Below are 26,897 nucleotides of genomic sequence, written 5' to 3'. Positions count from 1 at the left end.
TTTGTGTTCTTTGCATATCTTCTTTTACTAGAATCTCGCATACAAGGGGTCTGCGCAGACTTAGGGGAACTTGCCATTCTCTGAGTGAATGTGTTTGTTCATTGTTTGTGTATTATTTTATATTATGTTTACTTAATTTTATTTCTTTTGACTTTTTTGCAGCTTGGAAATGTACATTTAAGGAAAAATAAAATACTTTTAATTGACATGTACATTAAAAAATACATACTGGATTGTAATGTAATATCATTTCCCCCAAATCCTGACATGTAAAGGATCATATATAAAAAATAATAAATCAGAATTATGTTATGTTATTGATAACCTGTTTTATCTGTATTGCTCACTAGCTTGGCAATGCGATGGAGAATATGGAGACGATGTTAAAGTCTGAGGAAATGAGGGATGTGAAGCGGATGAAGAAGACCACAATGCAACACATCCATGAGAAATGGAATCAGATGGTGGAGATCAACATTCAATTAGACAACACTGGTCATACCTTCAAGAATGAACTCCATAAAGTAAGCTACTAAAGCCCATTTAGGCAACTTGTCAACAGTCAGAGCTGCATCCTGCTGCAGGGAATCTACAATCAGCTTTTAATCACCAATTCTTGCATTTCATCAAAGACAAAAATAATGGGAAAAAGGGAAAGCTACCATGGAAAGACGCATAGTGCCTTTTCAATGGGATTTCTGCAAAAAGACACAGCACATGATTTAGATTGTGCCTTACAGTATTGGGAGTAAAATGGGTATCAATCTTAAACTGACTGAATAGTGTCAGATTTGTCTTCCTAGAAAGTGATGAGAATATTAAGTCTAAAGAAAAGAAGGATGCATGACAGCAAGTCCATAAAGAATGTCCACCTGACCCCCTATAGATGGAGACCTTCCTAAATGATTTGTCGTTTTTTTTTTCAATTTCATGTGAAAAGTTGTAATGATCTCAAATTATCATGGCCTGAAAGAACAAAAACAAAAAAATGGAAATGATTCTTCTTCATATTATTCCCATTGTAAGTTTTGGTTAGTAATAAAAAAAGTCCAACGTTGGCCCTTATCTGTCAGTGAAAATGAGTATTTTAATGTGTTACACCATTAAAAGTTGCTCCATTTATACAGGGATTCAGTAATCAATAGAAAGTACTCAATTTGCACACTGAAGTATTTCACAATCTTTCACCTCCCCCTATTTTCCGCCTTTCAGCTTGTCAATGATACAGAGCTGGTTACCAAGACATCTGTCCACTATGTGGAGTTGACCATCAAGTCCTTTGGAGAGAGGAAGATCTATCTGGATGACCTTTACGATTCTCTCCATCAGAAGTACTCTGCAGAGGAGACGTTCAAATCTCAATGGGAGCACTTTGTCAGGGATGCTAGAAAGGTAAGTGGAATAATTTGAAATAAGCCAATTCCACACTGACATTGTGATTCCACTACTAACAGTTTTAGAGTTTCTGTACTTGTATTATACCTTATTTATCTACTTGTGAACTGTTAATATTGATATTTTTTTTGCTTATTTGGTGATTTCTCTAAATGATTTTCACATACACGTATATTGTTGTTTTCATAATTTTGAAATAAATGCAGATGTACGTCTCATCCTATTCCCCTTTGGTCATGTTATATATCTGATTTCAGTTTGACTTAAATATATGTTCAGGCACCAACATGAACTTGTATTCTCAATGATAAATATGACCAAATATATACGACCAATGTAGTGTTGCGTTGTATGCTCTCTACTGGGAATTTAAGTAAAATTTTTAGTCACTCGTAATGTTTTGTGAAATACCACCTTTGGTGTATTATTTTACAGACAATTGAGTTTGTGATTAACATGGAGGGTAATGTGTTCCCACGACTGACTGCTGATGCCCAATCCTTGGCTGATGTCAAGCAGAAGAAGATAGACTCTTTCCAGGAGACTGTCACGGTGAGTACTATATGAGCATCAGTATTAGTCTAGGTATACACAAATGGCATGCTCCTACTTGCTGTCAATGTAAGTAATATTTACTGCCAAAAAGCACTTCCAAAATACCATCTACCATGGAGCGTTGTGGCCCAGTGGATTAGTCTTCGGACTTTGAAACAGAGGGTCGTGGGTTCAAATCCCAGCCATGGTGTAATTTCCTTCAGCAAGAAAGTGGTCCACAGTGTGCTGCACTCAACCCAGGTGAGGTAAATGGGTACCGGTAGGAAGTAATTCCTTAAAAAGCTGTGTGCGCTATGAACGCCAAGCTTAGCCGGGTAATACAGGAGCGCCTTGAGCACCTAACAAGGTGGATATGTGCGCAATATAAATACCCTATATTATTATTATTATTATTATCTCATGCTTAAAAAATCAATCAAAATTATACATTATTAGAAGAGCCATACTCTTACCCTTTAGAATACTGTGTGGTCTTAAAGCATATCCAATGATTGCTTACCAAATTGCACTATGTGCAGTCTAAGATACTTTGATGAAATAAGGTATCTCCACTTTATCATCCTGACTATGTTTATTCATGTTTTTACCTGGGGCCTACACTGTATATTCATAAAATCTTAATGATGCTAATTATCACAGTGAAATGAGTTGAAAACTAGTCATGAAAACTTATGAATCTAAAATCTGAACTTATAATGATTCATAGTAAGTTTTCAAGATGAAAATTGATGCTTCACGAAGCTACATGTGATTGGCAGTTATATTAGAACTGTTTTATGAATATCAATCCTAAATATGATAATTATGATACAGATTTATTAAACACTTGTTCATATGAGCATATAATAAAGTCTTAATTGAATGTTTGTAATCTTTGTATTTGACAGAAAGTAACAACTGAGATCCAGATGAGACTGAAGACTGCTGAGATGCTTGGAGCCAAGGGTGATACAGGAGGAGAGAAGGAACAGGTCGTTGAGAGGCTAACATCAGCTCATCATCGCTTCATGAACAGGGTTGGAGAATACCAGATAGTCCTGACATTGAGCATTGACTTCTACAAGAAAGTCAATAAGGTATGAAATTGCGATGTAATTTATTTTCAAATATTTTCTAATGCAGGGGCAATAACTCCTAGCATATAAAGTAATGGCAGTTTGATAAAAATTCTCATGCAGTACTAGAATTATCTTGCACAGTTGGAGAGTGTGTCTACCAGGCAGTCGTGACTTTATAGAGCATAGACTCATACTTCAAGTCAATAGGGTAATAAAATTGCCAATAGCTATAGCATTTCACAATTTACTTACAGCCTCTTGAGGTGATTTTGATTGTAATGTTGCCTCAAAAATTTGATGAGGCACAAAAAGTTATCAACAGCTTTCAAATGACTGTATTTCAGATTTACAAACACTTTAATGAATCATATTGATTTAGAATTTTAATATATGAAAGAGAACTTCTGAATATATTCATTGCCAAAAAACAGCAAATGAGATATTACATGATAATTATAGAGATTCAATTCCCATGGCCCAATCATTACTGGGGATTATTTTCATTAAATTTTTGTGATTTTTGACTTGCTTTTTTTCAGGTCAACAAGACCATGGATGAAGCGATTGCCTCGTACCAAGTTCAACCAGCACCCTCACATACTTCAGAAGCTCAGATCAGACTACAGCAGCATGAGGAAGAGAAACGCTACATCACAGAACTCTACACCACTGCTGCCAAGAAGGGAGATGAAGTCATTGCAAAGATTAGGCAGTCGGTCAGTACTCATTATCAGAATCATGTGCTCGTTATTTTAATTTTAATAAGACTATAGTCGATTAAATCCATATTCTAATTCATATTTTTTTCTAATTCCCTTTGGAAGTTGGCAAGGGACGTTACATTTTGATTGCAAAGTTGTTGTTTTAGTATAAACCTTTTTGATAATTTTTACCATTTTCGAAATACTTCTAGTCGCAGAAAAAACCTGTTTATGTACAAAGGGTCCATTCAAGATGATTAAGAAAAAAAAAATGATTGCGAGAGGCATTTTTACATTTGAAGCTTTTGCAGACAGCAGTGTAAAAAATATATTGCTCCCAAAGGGTCATGTGCAGATCTGAGTAGGTTGGGCTAAAGCTCTTTTGTCTGATTCTCTTCTTCAGCATGATTTTACTTTACATACTCCTTACCGTTTACTTTCCTGATGGTTTCTCATCTTTAGGATCCTGTCTCTCCAGCCAGGAGAGACGTTGAGGTGACCCTCCAAGCCATGGAGGAGCGGAAGGAGCACTGGTTGAATGAATGGAGCCGTTACAGGCAACGTCTCACCAAGGCCAGCGAAGACACCAGCCTCAAACTTCTCAAATCAGAGGTAAATACTTACTATAATGTGTGTTGTCATGGACCATGTTCATTCAGGAAATAAATATATGTGTGCGTGCTTGAATCTATGAGCACAGCATACTTGATTGAGTGAATGCATTCCGCTGGGCTACAATGCTCCGGATGCATGTACAGTACCTGAATATTACATCATCACCACTCAGTTCATGATGTTGATGGTTAATGCTTGAAGAGCCTATGTTTGTTAAAAGAAAGTTTTCCAAAACTCCTAAGTTGCTATGCATATCATTTCTTTTTTTATTTGCTTCAAACAGTTCATCATACATCTCCAACGTGCTGAGGATGAACTCGATGGTATGAGGAAGAGCAAAGAATCGGTCTCTCTCACCATTGAGAAATTCACAGATTGGGAAGCCCAAATCAAGGTAAATATACAGTAAATATTTTCTTTTCATGATTCGCACTTTCATTCTCTTGAATTACAAAAAAATGTATGAAACAAAGCCCATTCATGCATATCTGAGTAATGACAATCTGTGGTTATGAGACCTAAAAATGACAATGCCGTAAAGGTCAATCTAAGGGTAGTGGAGTTAATTTGATTGTATACGGTTCAACAGTTGTAGATCCATCTACTTTAATTTTATTAGGGGAAGGCAAAAATCTAGTCAATATCTTTTAAACTTATGTCTCTGATGTGTTCTTTTATTCTAGAATGTGTAAAACTGGGTAACAAGCTAGATACCAACTTCAACATGCATTCATTTTAGTTTTCTTTTTGTTGCCGTATTTTGCTTATCTTCCCTTACCTCTACATGTACCTCATTGATGATGTGATTTACATGTCATACTTTTACTTACCAATAGGTATTGGAGGATCAATACCAGCATTACCTGAGCACTGCTCACATTGCTCTGAAGGGCAAACCAGCAGACAAACCTGGTATTCAGAAAGACATCCAGGAAGTCCAGACCTACTGGACTAGCTTCATGAAGAATGTGGATGATTACAGGAAGAAGATGGAGTTAGTTGTCAATCTACGCAAACAGTACACAACTGTAAGTTTACCCAGATACAGTGTCTATGTCATGTCTTTTCTGTATCTTGTGTAAAAAGCGCTAGAGATTATTGTTATATCTTAACTTTGGCTTTGGGAATGACTATTGATGCCACTTTGTTAATTCACTGCTGGGAAGTTTGTAGGTTTTGTTTTTGGTTTTGATATTTGTTGGAGTCATAGATATTTGGGGGGAGTATTTCGTGAAAGGACCTGTCAGCTTTTTTAGCAGATAGTTACCATAGTGACAGTCAGACACTTTGCCTCTCAGTCAACTTGTCTGAAACTGAAATACCTAGATGAATCAAATATGTTTGCTTAAAGAAATAACTTTCCCATTTCCATTTGCCAGTTACATGTACTATGCCATGCTTGTGACTAAATGGTTGTAGTATACCGTTAGCGGTCTTATGAGATGGATGTAGTACATTGTTTTTTTTTCAACCTCTTTAATTGCCAAGCTTCTCCCATATGAGTATGATGTGTGGTATGATTATGACATTCTTAGGTAAAATTCTTTTCATTTTTCTTCATGTTTTGTTATCTAGCTGGTAAGCAATCTAAAACTTGCCGATCGACAGCTCCAGGACCTACAGCAGCCCCAGGTCTCTGAGACACTGACCATAGAGAAGTTCCAGGACTGGCAGGTCCACATCAAGGGCCTGGAGAAGGAATACACCAACTATGTGAGCAGGGCCAACATAGTACTGGACCAGAAACCGCCTGCTTCCACCCTGATTGAAAGAGAGCTGAATGAGGTTAAGAACTTCTGGGTGGGATTCAACAAGTCTGTCCAGGACTACCGGGACAAGATGCAGTTGGTTGCAAACATCAGGATGCAGTATAAGACTGTGAGTCTTAGAATGATAGATTATTAGTTACACCAACAAAGAATAAAGTTTTAAGAATTTTCACAGTTAAAATGATTAAATTGGTAAATAGCCATGTACTTAGTGATTTCAGTACAGTATATCATTGATTTGCATATTAGATTCAATAAAATGGAATGTTTTTCCATTTTTCCATCCATTATTTCATATTCTTAAGATGAACACTTTGGAAATTATATTTGTGTGTGAGATTTCATAAACGAACCTAGCCTTGAAACAAACAATTTCTGCACTGCGCTTCTACTTCTAACACTTCTAACAATGTAAAAAGTGCTCCTGTGTTATGAAAATAGTTATAAATAACTAATGGGAGGATTTCATTTTCTTCTTTCCAGCCAGATGATACAACTTCAGTAGCCTAAACCCCAAGGCTGAAACTATTTTCCATTGATAAGTTTCATTAAGCAGGATTGTTGTATGTTTTTGTTTTCTATGTAGTTGATAATGAACATGGAACAAGCCGAGGATGATCTGAAGGACCTTGAGAGTACACCTCACTCATCATCTCTTATCATTGAAAAACATGAAGACTGGGAAGCTCATATCAAGGTGAATAATATTGTCATTTTGAACGGATTTCCACATGGTCTCAATTTTCTCTGTCTGTTGCTAGTTTATTCCCATTCCAGATGATATAGTATTAAAACATTTTGTTTAGTTAGATCTTATTTCTAATATCCTGCCATAATTTACCTATTTGTATCTTGCTCATTTAGTCTTTCTGATTAGATCAAATGGGAGATCAGTAACATGAAACTAGTGCAGAAGATGAAACTGGTATTTGGCCAATTTGATCATTAGGCAGAGTCCCCAAAGTTTGAAACCACAATGGGTATTTGATAGTGACATATAGTTCAATTTGTGGTTGGAGGAATGATGTTATTAATTGAGGGTTTAGAGGTGTTCTTTGATTTAGATATTTTATGAAGTTAATATATTTAGCTTTATTCTCTCTTCTTGTAGTTACTGTCAGTTTGTGCAAACTGAATAAAGACAGAGACTAATTTATAAACAAGTCTTCAATCAGACATTAGTTATAGTCATCAAATAATTTGGCAATCATAGTAAAAATAAAATAAAGATTTTAATTGACATGATTTCCTCTTTGAACATATCTGAATGCAGGTCTTGGAAGATGAGTACAAGAAATATGTGAGCTCCGCCCACATTGCCCTTGACAGGAGGCCGCCCTCTGCTGGTGTGATTGAGAAAGACCTGGCTGAGGCTGAACGCTACTGGTCTAAGCTGAATAGACAGATTAATGACTACAGACACAAAGTGGAGGTCATCTTCAACATCCATAAAAGATTCAAGACAGTATGTCCCTATCCCCTTTCTTAATTTGAATTCATGATAAACTTTCCATACCTTGTTTCAAGTTGAATTATGAATATTTCTGCTAATTTGTGTTTTGTTTTCTGATGATTATGGAATTTTTAGATTTGAAAAAAACAACAACAATATTTCACATAATAAGCATTTGATTATTTCCAATATGGAAATATGAGTAAATTAGCAGTATGATATATAGGCCTATGTAGTTACAGGTGATGGGTTATTTTTGTCAAAGAATTGAGGCTAAAGCTGTCACTCATTGTTTCTCTTGACAGTTGGCTGTTCGTATCCAGAAAGCTACCAAGCATGTTGAAGAGCTCAAGACTGATTTTGGAGAGAAGGCAGAGGACCTACCTGAAATCCAAAAGAAGTTTGCCACATTCGAGCAAGATATAAAGGTTTGTGTGAATTATCCTCATACACTGAATGATATTTTGAATTTGATCTCAACATCTTGGTTGATAATAGAATGCCAAAACATTTCTAAAACATATATTTGTTGACCATTTTTAATGCTTACTGTCTCAATGTTACTTTCATGTTGTAGAGAGACTATGCAATTTAATTGACCATTACTGCACATAGACAGGTGTATGTAGCAACAAATCTTTGATAATAGATCTTAGACAAATATTTCATGTATCTTCTAGTCACTGAATGCTACCCTGGGATTTTTGTAGAAAATTTGTAAAATTTGCCCATTTGTATAGGATCCATTTTCATAAAATAGCTAACAAAGTGAGGAACCTTATTGCAAAGTTCAAGAGAGAAGCCCATTAATTTGTTTGTACATCATATTTCTTGAAGGAGTAGCATTGAAGATTTGTATTATTTGTGATTTGAAATGATTTTTACCTTAGCATCACAGTAGTAACATGGTTAATTGAATTCAAATATCAAATGTAATTTACACTATTACAGCCCCTTGAGGTAGAACACAGGGACTTTGTAACTGTAGCAACTGGTGCTCTTGCCAAGAACCCTCCTAATGCCTCAGCCATCAAGAGAGATGTTGATGACATCAATCGCTTCTGGAGTAAGCTCAACGTGTCTCTCCAAGACCAGCGTAAGAAGCTCAAGACTGCTCCAAAGTTCCATGAACTCTACAAAACTGTAAGTTGTAATGATTACTTCATCCAACATCAATCCTGAAACACCAAACGAGAAAGTCATTTGCATGAACAACTGACTTTGAATTAATAAGCTTGAATGAATATATTATAATGAAAATCATACATGTATATGTGATTTTAATTGATTGTTTTCTGTATAGTAGAACATGAATAATTGATCTTTTTATCATCATGATTATTCTAAGGAGGAAAGTGATTTTTACACATAAAGAATATTCAATATACAGTCTTTATTTTAATGGAAACATATGACTTCTATGTGATAGCTTGTACAATTCAATACAGGTTGTAAAATAACATTGGATGTATGATATAGGTGATATATTAAACTTTGAGGATGAATTTTCAACTTTTATAAAAAACAACTCAAAAACAGTAGGTCTCATGATTGTTTCTCACTAGCATACATGGCCTTCGAAGCCATCAAGTTAACCAACCCCTGTATATATACATATGTTATGTAATCTTGTTTTGCAGGTTGTTGAGTGGCAAGTGAAGGCTGAGGATCTCCTGGTAGCTGTGGGCCAGAAGAAACCACTCTTCACCGCGCAGGAACAGGCTGCAGAAGTACTAGGAGAGGTCGAAGATTTCATTGAGAAAGGAGATGCAAGACAGAAAGCCAGGCTCTTCAAACTGAATGAAATGGCCATTGATCTATACAGTAAGTGCATACAGGTTAATGTTAGGGCATATTCATATTTTAGAGGAGGAGGGCAGGTGCAGTATTCATGCTTGTGATGCAGACTTGACAAGTCTGATGCATTTGGCATGAAGCTCTCACATTAGGGGCTCTTGCTCATTTCCTTAAAGTGCGAAATCATGACTGCATCTGTCTTTCTGGTAATCTTGTGTCAAGTTAACATTCCCTACCTAGAACCTGAACCATGGCTTAAGTCTTTGAACTTTGCATCTCAGTTATTTTTAATTTTTTTTTAATTAGTCTTTTAGGGATGTAAAGAAATATATTTTTATAACACACATTTAGTATTGTTCATAGTGTATGTTAAAGTATATTGTTCCTTTTCAACAATACTGCATAACCGGAATGTCCATATTATTTTCCAGGTACATTAGACTCATCCATGTTTATGTTATAATATGAAATTGATAATTGATGAGTGTTTTGTAAACCACTTTCTTAGGTCACAAGGTACCACCTCGCGTCACCTCAACCATCAATACCAACCGTGAGCTCCTTGATGCCATCCAGGTTACCAACGATGAACTGTTTGCCCTTGCCAACAACCTGCCCAAACAAACTCCAGTTCAAGCCAAAGCAGATGAGACAGTGGTACCTCAAGTCCAACGTACTGTCCAAACGGTACCTCTGGTCAAATCCCAGAAACCTGTACCAGCTCCTCCAGGATTGGTCGACGAGTCTGTGCTACCGGTGTCCCAAAAGCCAGTGGAGACAAAGCCCTGGCAGCCCCCTCCACCTCCTAAAGCAGTGCAGGAGAGTGTGGTCCCACAGTACCAGAAGCCAGCTCAGATGAAGCAGTGGAAGGCACCACGTCCTGTGCGTCAGGTAGCAGAGATCATCCTTCCAGACGAACAGACAAGCGATGCAGAAATACCTCTGGATAGACTCCCAGAGACAAGTACCAAAACCGTTCAGGTAAATTTCTCAATAATTTCTTATTTTTTAAAATCAATTTAACCTGTGGTTGATTAGTAACTTAGTGCAGTTTTTGTCTCACCTGCGAAGCAAAGTGAGACTATAGGCGCCGCTTTTCCGACAGCGACGGCGGCGGCGGCGTCAACATCAAATCTTAACCTGAGGTTAAGTTTTTGAAATGACGTCATAACTTAGAAAGTATATGGACCTAGTTAATAAAACTTGGCCATAAGGTTAATCAAGTATTACTGAACATCCTATTAGAGTTTCATGTCACATGACCAAGGTCAAAGGTCATTTAGGGTCAATGAACTTAGACCATGTTGGAGGATTCAACATCGAAATCTTAACCTGAGGTTAAGTTTTTGAAATGTCATCATAACTTAGAAAATATATGGACCTAGTTCATGAAACTTGGACATAAGGTTAATCAAGTATCACTGAACATCCTGCCTGAGTTTCACGTCACATGACCAAGGTCAAAGGTCATTTAGGGTCAATGAACTTTGGCCGAATTGGGGATATCTGTTGAATTCCCATCATAACTTTGAAAGTTTATGGATCTGATTCATGAAACTTAGACATAATAGTAATCAAGCATCACTGAAAATTTTGTGCAAGTTTCAGGTCTCATGATTAAGGTAAAAGGTCATTTAGGGTCAATGAACTTTGGCCGAATCGGGGGGTATCTGTTGAATTACCATCATAACTTTGAAAGTTTATTGGTCTAGTTCGTTAAACTTGGACATTAGAGTAATCAAGTATCACTGAACATCCTGTGCGCGTTTCAGGTCACATGACCAAGGTCAAAGGTCAATGAACTTTGGCCGAATTGGGTGTATCTGTTGAATTACCATCATAACTTTGAAAGTTTATGGATCTGATTCATGAAACTTGTACATAAGAGTAATCAAGTATCACTGAACATCCTGTTTGAGTTTCAGGTCACATGATCAAGGTCAAAGGTCATTTAGGGTCAATGAACTTTGGCCGAATCGGGGTATCTGTTGAATTACCATCATAACTTTGAAAGTTTATTGGTCTAGTTCGTTAAACTTGGACATTAGAGTAATCAAGTATCACTGAACATCCTGTGCGCGTTTCAGGTCACATGACCAAGGTCAAAGAACTTTGGCCGAATTGGGTGTATCTGTTGAATAACCATCATATATCTCTGTAAGTTTATTGGTCTAGTTCATAAAAAGTGGACATAAGAGTAACCATGTATCACTGAACATCTTGTGCAAGTTAGAGTAGTATTCAAAGTCAGCACTGCTGCTATATTGAACTGCGTGATGCAGGTGAGACGGCCAGAGGCATTCCACTTGTCATATGTATAATTGGGTCATGTGATATCCTTTCATTCAGTTTAGGAGAATCGTACTGTACATATTGATACCACCTTCATATGATTTTAGTTACTAATTGGAGTTGTAAATTATGAATACAGCTTGGCGTTTACCAGCAAAAGCTGTCCTGTCGAGTCCCTACGGGAGTTACCATAAACAGAACAGAATTATAATCCTATTTTTAGGATGTTGTCTATAAATATGTGCTTGTCTGTACATTTGTACAGTTCTTTATATTTCTTTTGAAACATAATATTGGTATCGATATTCTTTCATTCAGCTTGTCCAACCAGAATCACCAATCACTCAAACTAGGAAGGAGCCATTAGAAGCCTTCCCAACTTTCCCAGCACCTGAACCAGAACCCCCTAAGCCTGTTGGTTATGCCCCTTACTTCACCAGGAAGATTAGGGACAACCTTGTCAAGCAAGGCAGGGCAACACGTAAGTTATTCTCCTGCTTGATAAAAGTCACAGAGATTCTTCAAAGCAGATGGAGATAAAATTACAATTTGCTTTTTCTTGATTTTTATATGGAAAGCATTGGAAATATCTGTAGTGGGCTTTGAGGGGCTGCTTAAATAGCTATCAGATTTCTTTGAAATGCTTTTCATCCGAGATGGAAGTCAGGCAAAAGCCATAGTAATGACAGCTAGTACCTTCAGCATTTTGCAGAGTGGATTTGAGTGCTTAATATTACTTTCAATGATTTTCAACCCAAAATAATATATTTCTTAATATGAGAACCCCATGAATGCATAATTGTTCCCATTAGATGATACAAAGATTATCGTATCATCACGGTGTGATTGTTTGCTTTCTAGAATTGGACTGTGTCGTGAAGGGAGACCCTGCACCCGAGGTTCAATGGTACAAGGACGATGTTCCCGTCCGTACGTCCAATAACCTTCGAGTGGAGTGCGGTGATGAAGGACTCTGCGCCCTGAGCTTTTACAACACCCAGCCAGAAGCTGCTGGAGTGTACACCATGAAGGCTTTCAATGTAATCGGTGAAGCAGCATGCAAAGCTAAGCTGAATGTCCAAGGTAAGTCACCAGTACTTGTAAATTACTTGGTAACCCCAAATTGAAATAGTCACACGATTATTTAATACACGCAAGTGTTTGTGTATTTGCAGGTCATAAAAGTTTTAATTTTGTCTCCACATTTGAAGAAAGATGATGACATATTTTCAAATGTTACATCATTATAGAACTAGCATTTGGCATGTGACGTGTTTATCATATTAGGTTTTCCCCTCCCTTTTTTCCACAGCTGTACAGGAGGAGTTTGTATTGCCCAAGCAAGTACCAAAGGTATCCACTGGACACATCCAGTTGACCCACAATGCCCTCATGCCAAAGTTCATTCAGATCCCAGGGGATAAGAATGTAGAAGAGGGCAAACCACTCTGTCTCGAGGTCATGGTGGATGCCTATCCAGATCCTAATGTGGTTTGGTAAGTAACATTGATATGAACATGGGAAGACAGAGCAAAAAACAGAGAACTTGTGTCCTAAATTTCTGACTTCTTGGTTATTGGATCTAGAAGGAAGATATTCTAAATGTGTGTTCATAGAGTGAGAATGCTCTATTCCATTAGGGTTTAGGAACATGTACCTATTGCTATAGAACTTGCTATCAGTGTCAGGTTATAAGCTTCTGCTATAAGCTACTGGAATTGATCCATTGGATTTTTGTCAATAGCAAGTTGACTCCCCTTCTCCTGCCTTTAATAGTTGAAATAGGGTTGAAATAATAAACTTGTAATTGCCAGCTGTAATGCTTATGTTTCTCTGCTATCTTCCTGCTTTGGAGATTTTGTGCAGTGATACGTTTTCTGTTCTGTTATTTCATGTATATCGACACCTCGAGTATTAATATATCGGAAAGTATGCATCAGAATGACTTACCATTCTCATTATTAATATTATCATTAGGTCTAAGGATGGCATCAAGGTGAAAGGAGAACCTTACATCTTGAAGGAAGATGGTAAGACACACACCCTGATCATCCCAGAGGCTGATCTAGAGGATGAAGGTATCTTCATCTGTACTGCTACTAACCCTGCTGGTAGGGCGGAATGCATCATCCAGGTCAAGGTCAATGGTAGGTTCACATTTACAGAGATGCCAACCCGAAAATTCATCCCAACTCCCGCCCTTACGATTACCATTCTTATCCTCCCGAAATTACGATTTTTTTGCATTGATCAAATTGGATTGGAAGGACATGTATCATCTGCTAACTTTAGCATGTAGTAACTCCATTACCTTTGCTGCTACTAAATTCTGTGTGAAAAGTAGACAAATAAGGAGCAGCGAAAAGCTGGTGCATGTGATATGCCCAACGGGAATCCACTGTGCACCAGGCCGGTAGGCCCGGCTAGCTTCGCGAGGCTTGTGCGCTCGCCGCCACTGGATTTGTCGAGTCGTGCGGTGGAATATCGGTGTGTGATTTCGGCGTATTGATGGGTTGATATTGACACGAAATAGCGGAAAATCATCAAAAGAAGACCGAGAAATGGTCTCAGAAGTGTAATACTGAATACAGTCTCCAGTACCTGTGTGTTCGGAAGTCAGAAAGAGGAATTTACCATGCATTTTGCGCAATTTGCAGCGTGGACATTTAGTTTAGTTTAGCAGGGAGGTCGTGATGATAATTCGGAAGCACTTTCGTTCGGGAGCAAACGGCATAGGCCTACGGACATTGCGATGACAAGATCTTCGAGCTCCACTAGTACCCTGTTGTCTTTATTTCACCAAGCAAGGGACCAGCGCTGAGCTTTTCTTTACTGGATTTATAGTGGAACATAACCTGCCTATAGCCAATAATTCATCCTTATTATTGTTGTTGAACAGGTACTTCTTTTGTCCCCTCATTTTTTATTTACAATGTGAAAATGCATATTTGATATTTTTAATGTTAAAAAAGTGGGAACAATGTTTATTTCAAAACATGTGAAATGCCCCAAAATAAGGGTCAGATTGCACCAGAGAGCATCTAGAAACCCAGAGCTTCCAGGGCCCTAAGGCTGGACCCCGGCCGCAAGAGTCGAGCGCTCCGCGCTCGAAATGTGCGCTATGCGCACATAATTTGGTGGCGGTTGCAAATCCTCCCTAATTCTGATTTCCAAAAGTTGGCATCTCTGCATTTACTCCTCAGATTATCTTTTTTGCAAGTGTAGAATAAGGAATTTAATATTAGTGCAGAAGATGTTGAGCATCATGGTAGGAATAGCATCATGGTAGGAATAGCTAGTAAGTTGATGCATTGTCACAGGATTGTGTAAACATTCTGATATTTAGATTTTAGGTGTTTGTAGTATCAGGTTATTTCTTTGTAAACTGCAATAGGGGTTCTTTCAGTATCGATGTGTACTTTGTAAAAAAAAAAAATTTCACCATTATTTAAAAAAAAAATATTGGTTTCAATCCATATTGACACCACAAGGTCACTGCTTGGATTTGTAAAACATTTTTTCTCTCTTTTGTACTGTGACTGCTCTTCATTTGCCAAAAAAATGAAAAATTTTCCTGAATGGACAAATTATGGGACTTGCCCCAATGTGAACAATATTGGATATGTATTGATCTGCAATAAAATTGGAGTGATTTCAGTGAGAATCTTCATCATCTTCATCTGCTTCTTGTTCTTAACATCCACTTACAGAAGCTGAGGAACCGCCAGTGTTCATCACTCCATTGGTGAATGCTCAAGCTAAGAAGGGAGCTCCGTTTGCATTTGAATGTGTGCTGAAAGGGGATCCTGTTCCTGTGGTGAGTTTGGACTGACGATGGTACTTTCATTATAGGATTTTGATGTGGGGGAGCATTTCATGAAACAAAAATTCCACTGGTTATCTGTTATAAGCCATGGAAATCCTTGCATCTGATTGGCACAGAACATATTTGTCAAGTGAAAATGATTGACAAGATGCTTCTTTGAAGACTTCCCAGATATCACAAACCATATCTGAATGGAACTCTGCAACATCTTTCATAGTGTTTAGACTGGGTGAGACTAATTGCCATACCTTGGCTAATAAATGCACATTAAATGTTTCAATTCTGAGAAGAGAAATGCTAGGCAAATCATAATAATTTCTTATGTCAGGAGTCTTCTGTAATACTAGGATTTTCCATGCACTGTGGACAGTTTAATATGGGTTTTTATATTAGAATCTCTTAGATTTTGATACCAGGTATGTTTATCTGTTTTTTTTTTATGAGGACCTTTCTGTTTTGGACTGATGGTATTAACATTTATTCCCATCCAACACAGGCATTTGTAGCCAACACCCCACATCGACTCAACACTATATATACACACTTTCACCCACATATATTCATGTGAAATGCACTCACTACCGGGCATTCGTTTAACATTTAATAAATGACCAAAGTCAGATATCTGTATGTATTTTTAATCACCTGTGTTAAGGACAGACAAGGTACCTCGCAAACAACGGACATATTTGAGTGTCAGATAAAACACCAAACAAACTTGCTCTTTTTATCACTACACAGGTGGAATGGCTTAAGAACAACAAACCAGTCAATGCTGACAACCCTGACTACAATCTAAAGCGCAACACAGAGACCGGTACCTGTAGACTTGAGATCGATGAGGTCTTCCCCGAGGATGCTGCCAGGTACACCTGTCGTGCAACCAATGAGGCTGGGAAGGCTGAAACCACCAGTATGCTCTCCGTCATGGGTGAGTCAGTGATGCACGATTCTAGATTACTCATCTTTACCTTTTCTATGTTCTTTCTAATGTAATTGCCTTTTCTTTCATTCTTGTTCAAGGGGTATATCCTTTGATTTTCATATTCTTTCATAACAAGTACATTCATTACATTTTGAAACAATTTATTTTGCATTTTGTTTGCAGATTGATGCGCTGAGCATTGTCATATTGAATGCGATATCTTCATTTTTAATCCATTATGTGGCGCGATGATAATATTGTGAATATCTGTAATCCATTGTTTGCATAAAAGACATGGGAATGGTATCACAGAGCTTCTATATCAATGCAGACTTATCTTAAGGTTCTACGGCAATTTATATATTAGAATATTAAAAAATGCTTGCATGCTTCCACATTTTGGGCATAGCGGTTGCTTTTATTATTTTGCATGGTGGCATCGATTACTGCATTTTTGCTTTGAGGCAGACAAGACTTTAAGAGATGATGAATTCACAATTGAAATATTAAATTTGATCTCACCAACAGATACTTGAATCTTGTTTAGAATTGCACAATCTAAACCAGACCTATGAGATGTCACAGTGGCATTGATCAGTTTCTAAAGATGCATGAAATCATTCTTGATGCATTTTATGGCATGACTGAAATGAACTTTGCAAAGTAGCATTGATATACAGTATAGTACTAGAATATAGCATATTTCATAGGTTGACGTAGCATTTTAAAAAGTGCGGAGGTTTTGTGTGAATTAAAGAGGAAGGCCACCCTGACAGTAAGTTTGTTTTTATAATAGCAAAGAAGAAATGAGAGAAATATATTTAAATTTTGCAAAATCTATCAAGGTGGTTGATACATTAAAAATGCTTGCCTACTATGTATTTTCTAAATGTTGATTTCCTGACATTACATAAAATATAAATTTTGTATTCATGATGATGGAAAATACTTGCAGTGGCATATGTATCAAACACTCTCTGATGATATATGCACAGGCAAAATCATTTTCTTTTTTTTATTAAATGACATTTTATGGAACTTATATCAAACTAGCATATGGGATATCTGTTTGCATGTGGCATTACAAAACCTTTTATTCTTTTTGATATCGCCAAACTTCATTAATATTTTCCTATTATTTTTGTGCTATTATCTAAACTAACTTAACATTCGGGTGAACTTCCCATTTAAGTTTTAAAATCATTTGTAACTGCATATCCTTGAATCCTGATATATGATATTTTTTCAGTAGTAGTAAACAATGTGTAGTAGAAGTGCAATTAACTACAAACTGCAGATCGAGTGTTAATTCTTTAAACTTTAAAGTTTTTCTCAAGCCTCAAAGGAAAGGGTTAAGGGATGTTGGCCCCAAAATATTGGATTAAAGTGATATAGATCTCAAACCTCCTAAAAGAGCCCCCCCCCAAAAAAAAGGAAAAATAGTCGCTGTACTGAGAATACTGTGTTTTTATGTTAAACAATATGTTTTTATATGATTTATGTACATATTCACAAACGTATAAAGTACTAAGATAATCTGAATATTTATACATATATATATATCTTATCTGTATACACATTAACATTTGCTTGTAATTTCAATGCAGCTCAGTTTGAATTCTCTGTTATATTTATTTGAACTAATTTTAAATATGTACTGATCACTTCAGCAATTTCTTAAATGTATATTGGACATTATTTTTAATATTCAAAATTTCTATCTGTCGATTTTTCAATGCACAACTTTACTGTCACTTGTTTACCACACACTATTTAATACGTTCTCTAAACTGAATTAAACATCAAATGGATTTTCAGATATTCTATTAAGACTTGGTCTGCAGTTAATCTTGGTGACATTTACTAACATTAACCTTTTCCAAAATGGAAATAATCCCCCCAACTTTAAATACTAGGCCTAGATGAAGGTGATTTAAGAGCGCCAGCCATCTTATCCCATCCCGAAGATGTAACATTACAAGAGGGCGATCCTATCCGAATCACGTGCCAAATCAGTGGTGAATTGCCCATCTCCGTCAAGTGGTTCAAAGACGACGAAGCACTTGATGAAGCTGGTGAATTCCTGATGTCGTTTGATGATCGGGAAGGTCTTGCAGTGCTGCAAGTGAACGAGTCTTTCGCAGAAGACGAAGGGGTGTATACCTGTCAGGCGACTAATGCTTGGGGGCGCACTGCATCAAGTGCTAACTTAACTGTTGTAACTGGTGAGATTATAACACAATGGTTTTTATTCAGTCACTTATAATTATATCCGATGCTTTGCTATCCCACTTTCAGTTCTCGTTACTATTAATCAATTGATTTTCATAGGCCATATTCCCATCAGTACTTTCATACATGTTCAATATTAGCCTTTTGCCATTCAAAGTTGAACTCTATTTCAACTTTCAGCATATATCTGTATTTTTAATCACCTGATATTATATCATCAATACTTCTAATTTTGTTTTGGGAATATTGATTAAAATTTAAAGAGTAGTGAAAGCATAATTTTATTACTATAATGGAAAATTCTTAGTAGTTTGATAAAAAGAAGTCTTTGAAAAACTTTTCTTTCCTTTTATTCTTAAAATGAATCAATGGGATCCCTGGTCAATCTTCTATGAATAGCAAGTCATGGACTAATAAGAAAAAACCCTTCAATAGGTCTGTTTGCAATAATGTTTGCATTGAATGACAAATTAACATGAATGCTAGAAGAATTCATTATTTGCAAGTCTGACCAAAGCATGTTATATGAATGTTTCATCATTTTTGTCAACTGTTATGCATAGTTTAAGGTTTGTAAGGAGAACTTTGCATGTTCCATGATGTTTGCTGTCAGACACATTGATGATTTAGCTTCTAGTAGAGACTTGGATTGTATATTTACTATTGTAATTATATCTGCATTCTATTCTTTTCTTTTCAGCTCAATACATTGTATTTATGCTTGATTAAGCATACATGTACTTTTAAAATGCTTTCTCTCTCTTTGCAAGCTCTTAGCTTTATTTTATTTCTTTAACAAGTTTATCCTGGTGTGCTACGAATGTTTTCTTCTTTCCTATCTGCTCATTTTAATTTCTTTTCCAAACATTAACCCCAGGCGAGGATGAAGTAGATGCTACTGATGACGGTTCTAAACGCCAAGCCGCTTGCATCCTCTCCAATTTACAAAATGTGACGGTCAAAGAGGGCACCCCATTTAAGCTAGCATGTGTGGTTGATGGTGTTGCCCCAATCACTGCACAGTGGTTTAAAGGTGGCGAGCCTCTAGACGAAGGCTATGAATACGTCATGAAATTCCAAAGTAACATGGCCACGTTGCAGGTCAATGAGTCGTTTCCAGAAGATTCCGGCATGTATACTTGCCGTGTGATGAACGCCGTCGGATCTGACGAATCCTCGGCTCAAGTAACTGTTCTTGGTGAGCGTCTTGAGTAGGCTATTCAACAGAAAATATATCATTTGTTGTCATCCTATTCATTTATCTTCTGAAGTGACATTTGTTATTCCCATCCAACACAGGCATTTGTAGCCAACACCCCACATCGACTCAACACTATATATACACACTTTCACCCACATATATTCATGTGAAATGCACTCAGTACCGGGCATTCGTTTAAATGTGGGAAATCTATGCCATTAAAAAACCCAAAATGTTTCTTTTGAAAAACCTGAATCCATGGTTATCACTCTTCTTTGGCAAAAGCTGAAGCAAAAGCTGTAGGAATAAACACCGAAGAGGAAAAAAAATCCAAAAGAAAATATCAAATACCGGTAGGGGGATCTTTTTTGTGTTTCAAACTACAAGTACTTTCTCTCACAAACAATTTTGAAAATTCTTCATTAGCGAATGCCTGGTAAATCCTGCTTATGTCACAATATTATTTCACTACTCTGCCCCTTATGATATTGATAATAATATATGCAACCTCTTGCAAGAGCTTGAATGTGTTAATTTTGCTGCTCTTATACACGTGATGCTGCTGCATGTATTTGTGCAAAAAAAATTGATTAGCTTCTATTTTTTTAACCAAAACTCTGTTTAATTATATATAAATATTTGGCAGTGTAAGTGGAGCCACAGTTTACCAGAAAATTTTGGACTCAAACAAATCCCTGTCACAGTTATTATATTTTTGTGTACATTAAAAAGGGAATAGTTTGTAGATTTTTGAATAATATGGCAGAAACATTTTTTTTTACCCAGAAAAGATTGATAAAACGTCTTTAGGGTTTTGCTTTCAGTTCATGATAATTTTTGTTGAAAATGGAGGCTGAACTTGAGAAAAATCACTTCTGTAAGAGATGGAAAATACAGGGTTAAATATTCATACTCATAAAAGATGAACATGAAAGTTGAAAATCATTTATGTGAAATAGTAATTTTGTTAATGCATTTTCCAGCCTTTGCACGATGTGATCAAGTTATCTCATGTACTTAATTTTATCGAAGCATTTCTGATTGGTAATGATAAAAAAATGAGAGCTGTATTCATTCAGCAAACTATAAAACACTTTATAGATTTCATATACATTTTTAATGATTGTTCTTGGATGTTTCACTAAAGTCCATGTGCTTATGTAGATAAATTGTATTGTCTTGGTTCACTATAAACATATTCACCTGTCACAAAAAAAAAATTGATATTTATCTATTCCAGTTTCTGATATATGTTATTTACTTAACTTTTATATTTCTCTCTTTTCTTGTTTCTTGATGTTATATTTAATTGTTCCATTTTCTTTACTTGTGATTAATGATGTTTTCTCCTCATAATATACTAAACTGACTGATTCATCCTTTCTATTATCTGTTTATTTTCTTTCCCATTTTGTTCAGTTCACTAATTGCATTTTCTTTTTCTTCTTCACTTTGATTCTGCTTCACATGTCGCTCACTTTATCACTTTCATTATGTATTAACTGATTTAGAAATTTGTACAAGAAAGTGATGAGCAATGTACAGTGTTACAAATTAGTAGAGATTTGCGAAATGGAAATTGGATTTTTTGGGGCTAAAATTTAATTGGAATCAGTTCATGTACATAGAAAGGAAGAGGACTCTAGTAAGAGTTGAGTTTGTTTATATAATCGCTCTAATTATTTTTTTTTTAATGATCTTCAGGAGTTTTCTGTCTTTATATGTACATGAATGCCATCTTAAATGAGTATATTTAGGACATGTTATTGTATTTTTTAAAATGTCCATAATGAGAGAATGTGATTCCTATAATGAAGACATATTTGTATTTTATTGAATCTGTTTTCACAACTTTTTGAACATTTGTAGCATGTGCATAACTCATCAAAAGTAATTTTTATGGTTCATTTAAAATCTTGTAATGTACCAAACAATTATTTATCACTTTTCATACATTTGATTCATATTGTAATGAATTCAAGACTGATTTTTCATGTGTATTTCCAGTTGTCTTTTGTATACATATATATAGTCAGTGGATATTACTAATGTGTATGACAAATTAACTTAAGTGCAAATTTAATGGTTTTTAGTATTTATATACTATTCTTGTATTGACTCCTCAAAAATGTATTTACCTGGCAATGAGCTTGGTTGTATTACATGCTTGTTCCATTGAATAGATATTTTATTTGTGATGATATTAATTAAAAAAAAGGCATCCAATTCCAACTTGCCAGTGACATCGAGGGTAAAACCCCTCTGTATTAACCTACTACATGCATATACCTCTTGAAAACAATTTTTTTTTCAAAATTATGTGTGGAAATTGGCAAAAATTCCTATACATCTCCCATTCACAACTGTATTTATTATTCCAAATTGTTGTGAAATATCCCTCTTAGAAACATTTTTTTTTTCTTTTTTTTTTCTTCCAAATATTCTACCATTGTCCCTTTTCAAATTCTGGTGCTCCCCACTTTTAGAATGTTCTATACCCCACTTTTGAAATGGGCTTTATCCTTGTTTGATATTTTTATTTTGTGCTCTTCCCTTCTTTCAAAACATTTTTTTTTACTATTGCTCTATTTCAAAATATATTATTCCTCCCTTTTTGAAATACATATTTGTGCTGTCTACTTTTGAAACATTTTACTATTGCTGTGTTTCAAAATGTCATATTTCCCTCTTATAGATATTTTTTGTATTGCCATGTTTTCAAATGTTGTTACTATTGCCCTCCTTCAAAATATGCTATTTTCCAGAAGATGCATCTCCTACTCCACCCTGGATCCAACCCTTGAAGCTGGAGTCCAGCTACCTGGAGATACCGGTTGGTCAACCCATCAAACTGGCCTTCAAGGTGTCCGGTAACCCAGAGCCTACTGTCACCTGGCATCATAATGACCGTCCACTCAGACCAGATGGAAGAATCAAGGTATATCTAATGATTATTCTCACTCAAAGATAGATAGATATTTAGTCAGAGGTGTAATAGTTAGCTTAGAATTATCTATTGCAAGACTATGGACCTGTTTGATATCGACATACAGTGTATTGAAAAAAAATAAGGATACAAAAATATATATTTTCATTTCATGATGTACTGGTTATACTCTTTGAAATGTTTTGAGTTTGATTTAGGTGTCATTCTTGCTCAGGTTATTTCATTGAATACACTCTCCTTCAATTACCATAGTCAGCTTCAAACCTACCGATGATTTGCATAATCCTGACTGTCATGGTATGATTTGTTGACTGTCCCTTCCATTATTCTTCTTTCATTGTGTCATATGATTTTAAGTTTAGTTGAATTCTTTGTCCTATCAGAAGATAGCAAAATACCTTAAGATTTTTTCTGTCCCTATCACTGATGGATTGTGACACCAAACTTTCCCTGCTTTGTTTTGAAGGTTGTGAAGGAGGATACAACATACACAATGCAGATCAGTCAAGCAGAACCTGAAGATACCGGCAAATACACCATCAGAGCTGAAAATGAGAAAGGACAGGAGTCTTCCAGTGTTGAGATCAACGTCCCACGCCCACCTGTCGTGTAAGTCATATATTTTCTGTTGATGATGATAATGGCAGTGATGGTAACTGTGATGATAATGGTGATGATAATGAAGATGATATGATCTCAAATTATGATTATGATCATGATGATGGGTTATGATGATGATGGTCATGATATTGATGTTGATGGCAATGATGATGATAATGATGGTGACATTAATGAACGGAAAGAAGATGAAGGTACTGATGGCGACATGATTACAGAACAATTTCCTTAAAGTATCTTTATCAACATTACCTTTAAATATTGAATCAATATGTCCTTTTATTGTAGCATACCCATCCACCAAGAAGAGGTCCAGAGTGCCCCTGCTCCTGCAGCCAAGACCCCACCTGGAACTGCTCCAAGGTTCAAGACCAGGCTCAAGGATTTGGTGATCCCTGATGGTCAACCATTTGAGCTAACCTGCAAGGTTGCTGGCATGCCTGTACCTAATATCGTCTGGTATAAAGGTAAGAAATACTTGATGATGATGATGTGTATGTTGAGGATGACGGTGTTGATGAGGATGATGACGATGATGATAATGATGAAGATGATGGAGGTGATAATGATGATGATGATATTGATGGTGATGATGATGATGATGATGATGGTGGTGATGATGATGATGATGGTGATGATGATAGTGACAGTTATTATGATGGTAATTATTAAGTTGATGGTACTGACAGAGACTTGTGATGATTTATGGTCATGACAATGATTGGAGCTATGTTGAGATTGGTCTTCCATGCACTGTATATTGTGACACCAATCTAAAGATTCATTTCACACTGATGCTTATAATCTTCCAAACAGATAACAAGGAGCTGACAGAAAATGAGCCCCAGTATGAGCTTAGCTTCATGGAGAGCGTTGCTCGTCTTGACGTCAGGGAAGCCTTCCTGGAGGATGCAGGTCTCTACACCTGTCAAGCTACCAACAATCACGGCCGAGACGTTACCTCAGGGAGAGTGGAAGTCAAATGTGAGTTTGCAATTATTTAATATAGAAATCCTATTTGTCGTCTTGAGATATATTTTATTCTACATTTTAGCCACTTTTTGAAAGAATCTTTTGGAAGTATATTAAGGAATCATCTTACATAGTTACATAAAGTTTAATCAGTTTGGAGGTATATGTGCACCCCATGCACCAAAGTTTTTTATTCTCTCTTACAAAGACCAGATTTGCTGGTGGAATTAAAAAGCTCAACGGTCAAAGAGTGTTCCATATTTGTCTAAAATATGCTTATGTGGTAACATATGGTGAAAATAAAGCTTTTTCTTAAAGTAGAGGAACAAGCAATAGAATTTATTAATTTTCATATTGCCAGTCTCGTGTACATATTATAATAGTACTCTAGTATAGTGTGATTAGTTGGTATATCAGTCTATTGCAAAGGGCTTCTGTTGACCAGATTATCTCCCTCCTCACCTTTATTTCTAGCATGCCTAGCAACATTTTTTTTCGTGATTTATTATGAAATCATTTGTTAATTATTCAATATTTTCTTTCCTTTCTCTCTAGCTTTGCCTCAAGCTCCACCAGTCATCAAACCCATCTCACATGAGTCAAGCCATCTTGATATACCAGTAGGCCAACCCATTGTGCTCAAGTTTAACATTGAGGCCTTCCCTCCACCGGTCGTTCGCTGGTATCATGATGGTGTGCCTGTAAAGGAGACTCCAGAAATGGAGGTATGTAGTGATTGTGACGATGACGATGATGATGATGATGGTGGTGATGATGATGGTAGTGATAGTAATGATGATGATATTAATACAACAGTGTTAAGCACCATGTCATAAATCTTATGAATATAAATTAAAAAATTCAAAATGGTACCTAATATCAAAAAATAAGATATTAGAAATCAAGACATCTTTTATAGCCATTAATAGGATTACCAGTTTCATTAATTCTGTGAACATGTTAATTTGTTGACTAGCCTCGTATGTTATTCACTCGAACTAGAAGTGTAGGCTCCTGTTTCATGTACATGTAGGTTACCGGTGCAATAGCAAATATGAACATATATGTTCGGTCAGGTTTTTATCAACTCCTTTTTGCATTTCAGATCATCAATGAAGAGACAGATTACAAACTGGTAATCAAGGAAGCCAAACCAGAGTATGCTGGTACCTATACAGTGGTAGCAGAGAATGATAAGGGTCAGGAGTCAACTTCAATTGAGATTGATGTTGTCCCACCAGAGTAAGTTCCTTCAGAAAGATCTTTTGTAGCAGCAGTAGTGTAAGAATATTGTCTGTGCCCTGTATCATGTAGCTTATTGATTAATCGTAGGTTTTTTTTTTTACTGAATGCATTGTTCATTAGTGGGAATCATTGTACATATCAATTGATTGATTTCTAAGTGTAGAGTTGCGGGAACCAGCGTGGTTCTCATCTAAAATAGAGTCGCAGTTGAATTTAATTGATCTGAACTGTAGAAAGTGAGGGGTCCTGTATATCATCATCTAGGTGTATGTTCTCTCCTTTGTACAGAAAGAGAAACCAGCTAATTGATCCCATTAAGGACTAGTAAATGAACATTCTAGAGTGCATTACAACCTGTCTCACCACCCCAAACGCTATATGTAAAGTTTGCAATTTCTAGATGTAAATTTTATCTAAAAGGTAACATTTTATTAACATGTTTACAATGCACTGAAAGTCAATTTAATGTATCAATGATCTTTTTGTACCTGCAGAACGCAGATGGAAGTAGTCCCAACACAGGCAGAGCCGACGTTTGCACCCCTCCAGTCTCGCTTCTTCACCCAACCGGACGCCATGCCCCTCATGGGTGCAGCCACCCCACCTCGCTTCCAGAGCCGCCTCAAAGACATCGAGGTGACCGAAGGCGAGCCCATCGAGATCGCCATTCGGGTCACAGGGCAACCCACGCCCCGCATCACCTGGTACAAGGATGATAAGCCCATCGCTGGGAAGCCTCAATATGAGATGAGCTTTGTAGAGAGTGTTGCTAGGTTGGATGTGAGGGAAGCCTTTCTGGAGGATGAGGGACGGTATGTCTGCAAGGCAACCAACCCAGCAGGACAAGATACCACTACTTGCCAGATCACTGTTAAAGGTAGCTTCCTTCCTTATTACAGTTGAAGTCCTGAATATAAGGGGTGAAATTTGATTGTGAATGTACCAATGTTTCAAAGAAATGTTCAGGGCATAGATCATTCAGAGTATACTCTATGCATAGCTCAAGTTTCATTTAGCCATACCAGGTGGGTGTTTCATAAAGCTGTTCGTAAGTTAAGAGCGACTGGTGATCCTTTCTTGTATTACATGGTATATTCATTGGCGACGGTTTAGCGCACAAGAAACGATCACCAGTCGTTCTTAAAGTTGCTCTTAACTTACGAGCAGCTTTATGAAACGGCCCCCCAGAGATCTTTAAATTCGCCAAACAAAAGAATAGCAGAGTGGTTTTTAATAACATACTGTTCACATATCTTAATATTGCATTTACTTTGATGTCCAACATAGCATACATTT

General features: G+C 36.5%; 1 protein-coding gene across 16 annotated transcripts in view; it reads left to right on the top strand.

Annotated features, from left to right (window-relative positions):
• LOC121425834 (muscle M-line assembly protein unc-89-like) overlaps window positions 1–26,897 on the top strand; it is a 177,513-nt gene that overhangs the window by 64,354 nt on the left and 86,262 nt on the right. For 13 of the 16 annotated variants that reach the window (XM_041622018.1, XM_041621952.1, XM_041621976.1 and 10 more), the window contains 30 exons: window positions 351–524; window positions 1,213–1,392; window positions 1,831–1,947; window positions 2,838–3,026; window positions 3,548–3,724; window positions 4,172–4,321; window positions 4,608–4,718; window positions 5,161–5,352; window positions 5,900–6,202; window positions 6,680–6,790; window positions 7,367–7,558; window positions 7,852–7,974; window positions 8,498–8,689; window positions 9,187–9,370; window positions 9,852–10,324; window positions 11,954–12,116; window positions 12,497–12,718; window positions 12,948–13,131; window positions 13,613–13,782; window positions 15,346–15,452; window positions 16,203–16,392; window positions 18,303–18,611; window positions 19,496–19,816; window positions 22,585–22,757; window positions 23,233–23,375; window positions 23,673–23,851; window positions 24,201–24,368; window positions 24,912–25,081; window positions 25,462–25,598; window positions 26,096–26,478. In XM_041622018.1, coding sequence (XP_041477952.1) covers window positions 351–524; window positions 1,213–1,392; window positions 1,831–1,947; window positions 2,838–3,026; window positions 3,548–3,724; window positions 4,172–4,321; window positions 4,608–4,718; window positions 5,161–5,352; window positions 5,900–6,202; window positions 6,680–6,790; window positions 7,367–7,558; window positions 7,852–7,974; window positions 8,498–8,689; window positions 9,187–9,370; window positions 9,852–10,324; window positions 11,954–12,116; window positions 12,497–12,718; window positions 12,948–13,131; window positions 13,613–13,782; window positions 15,346–15,452; window positions 16,203–16,392; window positions 18,303–18,611; window positions 19,496–19,816; window positions 22,585–22,757; window positions 23,233–23,375; window positions 23,673–23,851; window positions 24,201–24,368; window positions 24,912–25,081; window positions 25,462–25,598; window positions 26,096–26,478 — 5,887 coding nt within the window. The remainder of the gene's footprint in view (window positions 1–350; window positions 525–1,212; window positions 1,393–1,830; window positions 1,948–2,837; window positions 3,027–3,547; window positions 3,725–4,171; window positions 4,322–4,607; window positions 4,719–5,160; window positions 5,353–5,899; window positions 6,203–6,679; window positions 6,791–7,366; window positions 7,559–7,851; window positions 7,975–8,497; window positions 8,690–9,186; window positions 9,371–9,851; window positions 10,325–11,953; window positions 12,117–12,496; window positions 12,719–12,947; window positions 13,132–13,612; window positions 13,783–15,345; window positions 15,453–16,202; window positions 16,393–18,302; window positions 18,612–19,495; window positions 19,817–22,584; window positions 22,758–23,232; window positions 23,376–23,672; window positions 23,852–24,200; window positions 24,369–24,911; window positions 25,082–25,461; window positions 25,599–26,095; window positions 26,479–26,897) is intronic. The other 3 variants (XM_041621983.1, XM_041621991.1, XM_041622024.1) reach the window with 3 other exon arrangements.

This window comes from Lytechinus variegatus, chromosome 1 (assembly GCF_018143015.1).
Source record: "Lytechinus variegatus isolate NC3 chromosome 1, Lvar_3.0, whole genome shotgun sequence".
Taxonomy (NCBI): domain Eukaryota; kingdom Metazoa; phylum Echinodermata; class Echinoidea; order Temnopleuroida; family Toxopneustidae; genus Lytechinus; species Lytechinus variegatus.
This window is presented reverse-complemented; position numbering and strand designations above follow the sequence as displayed.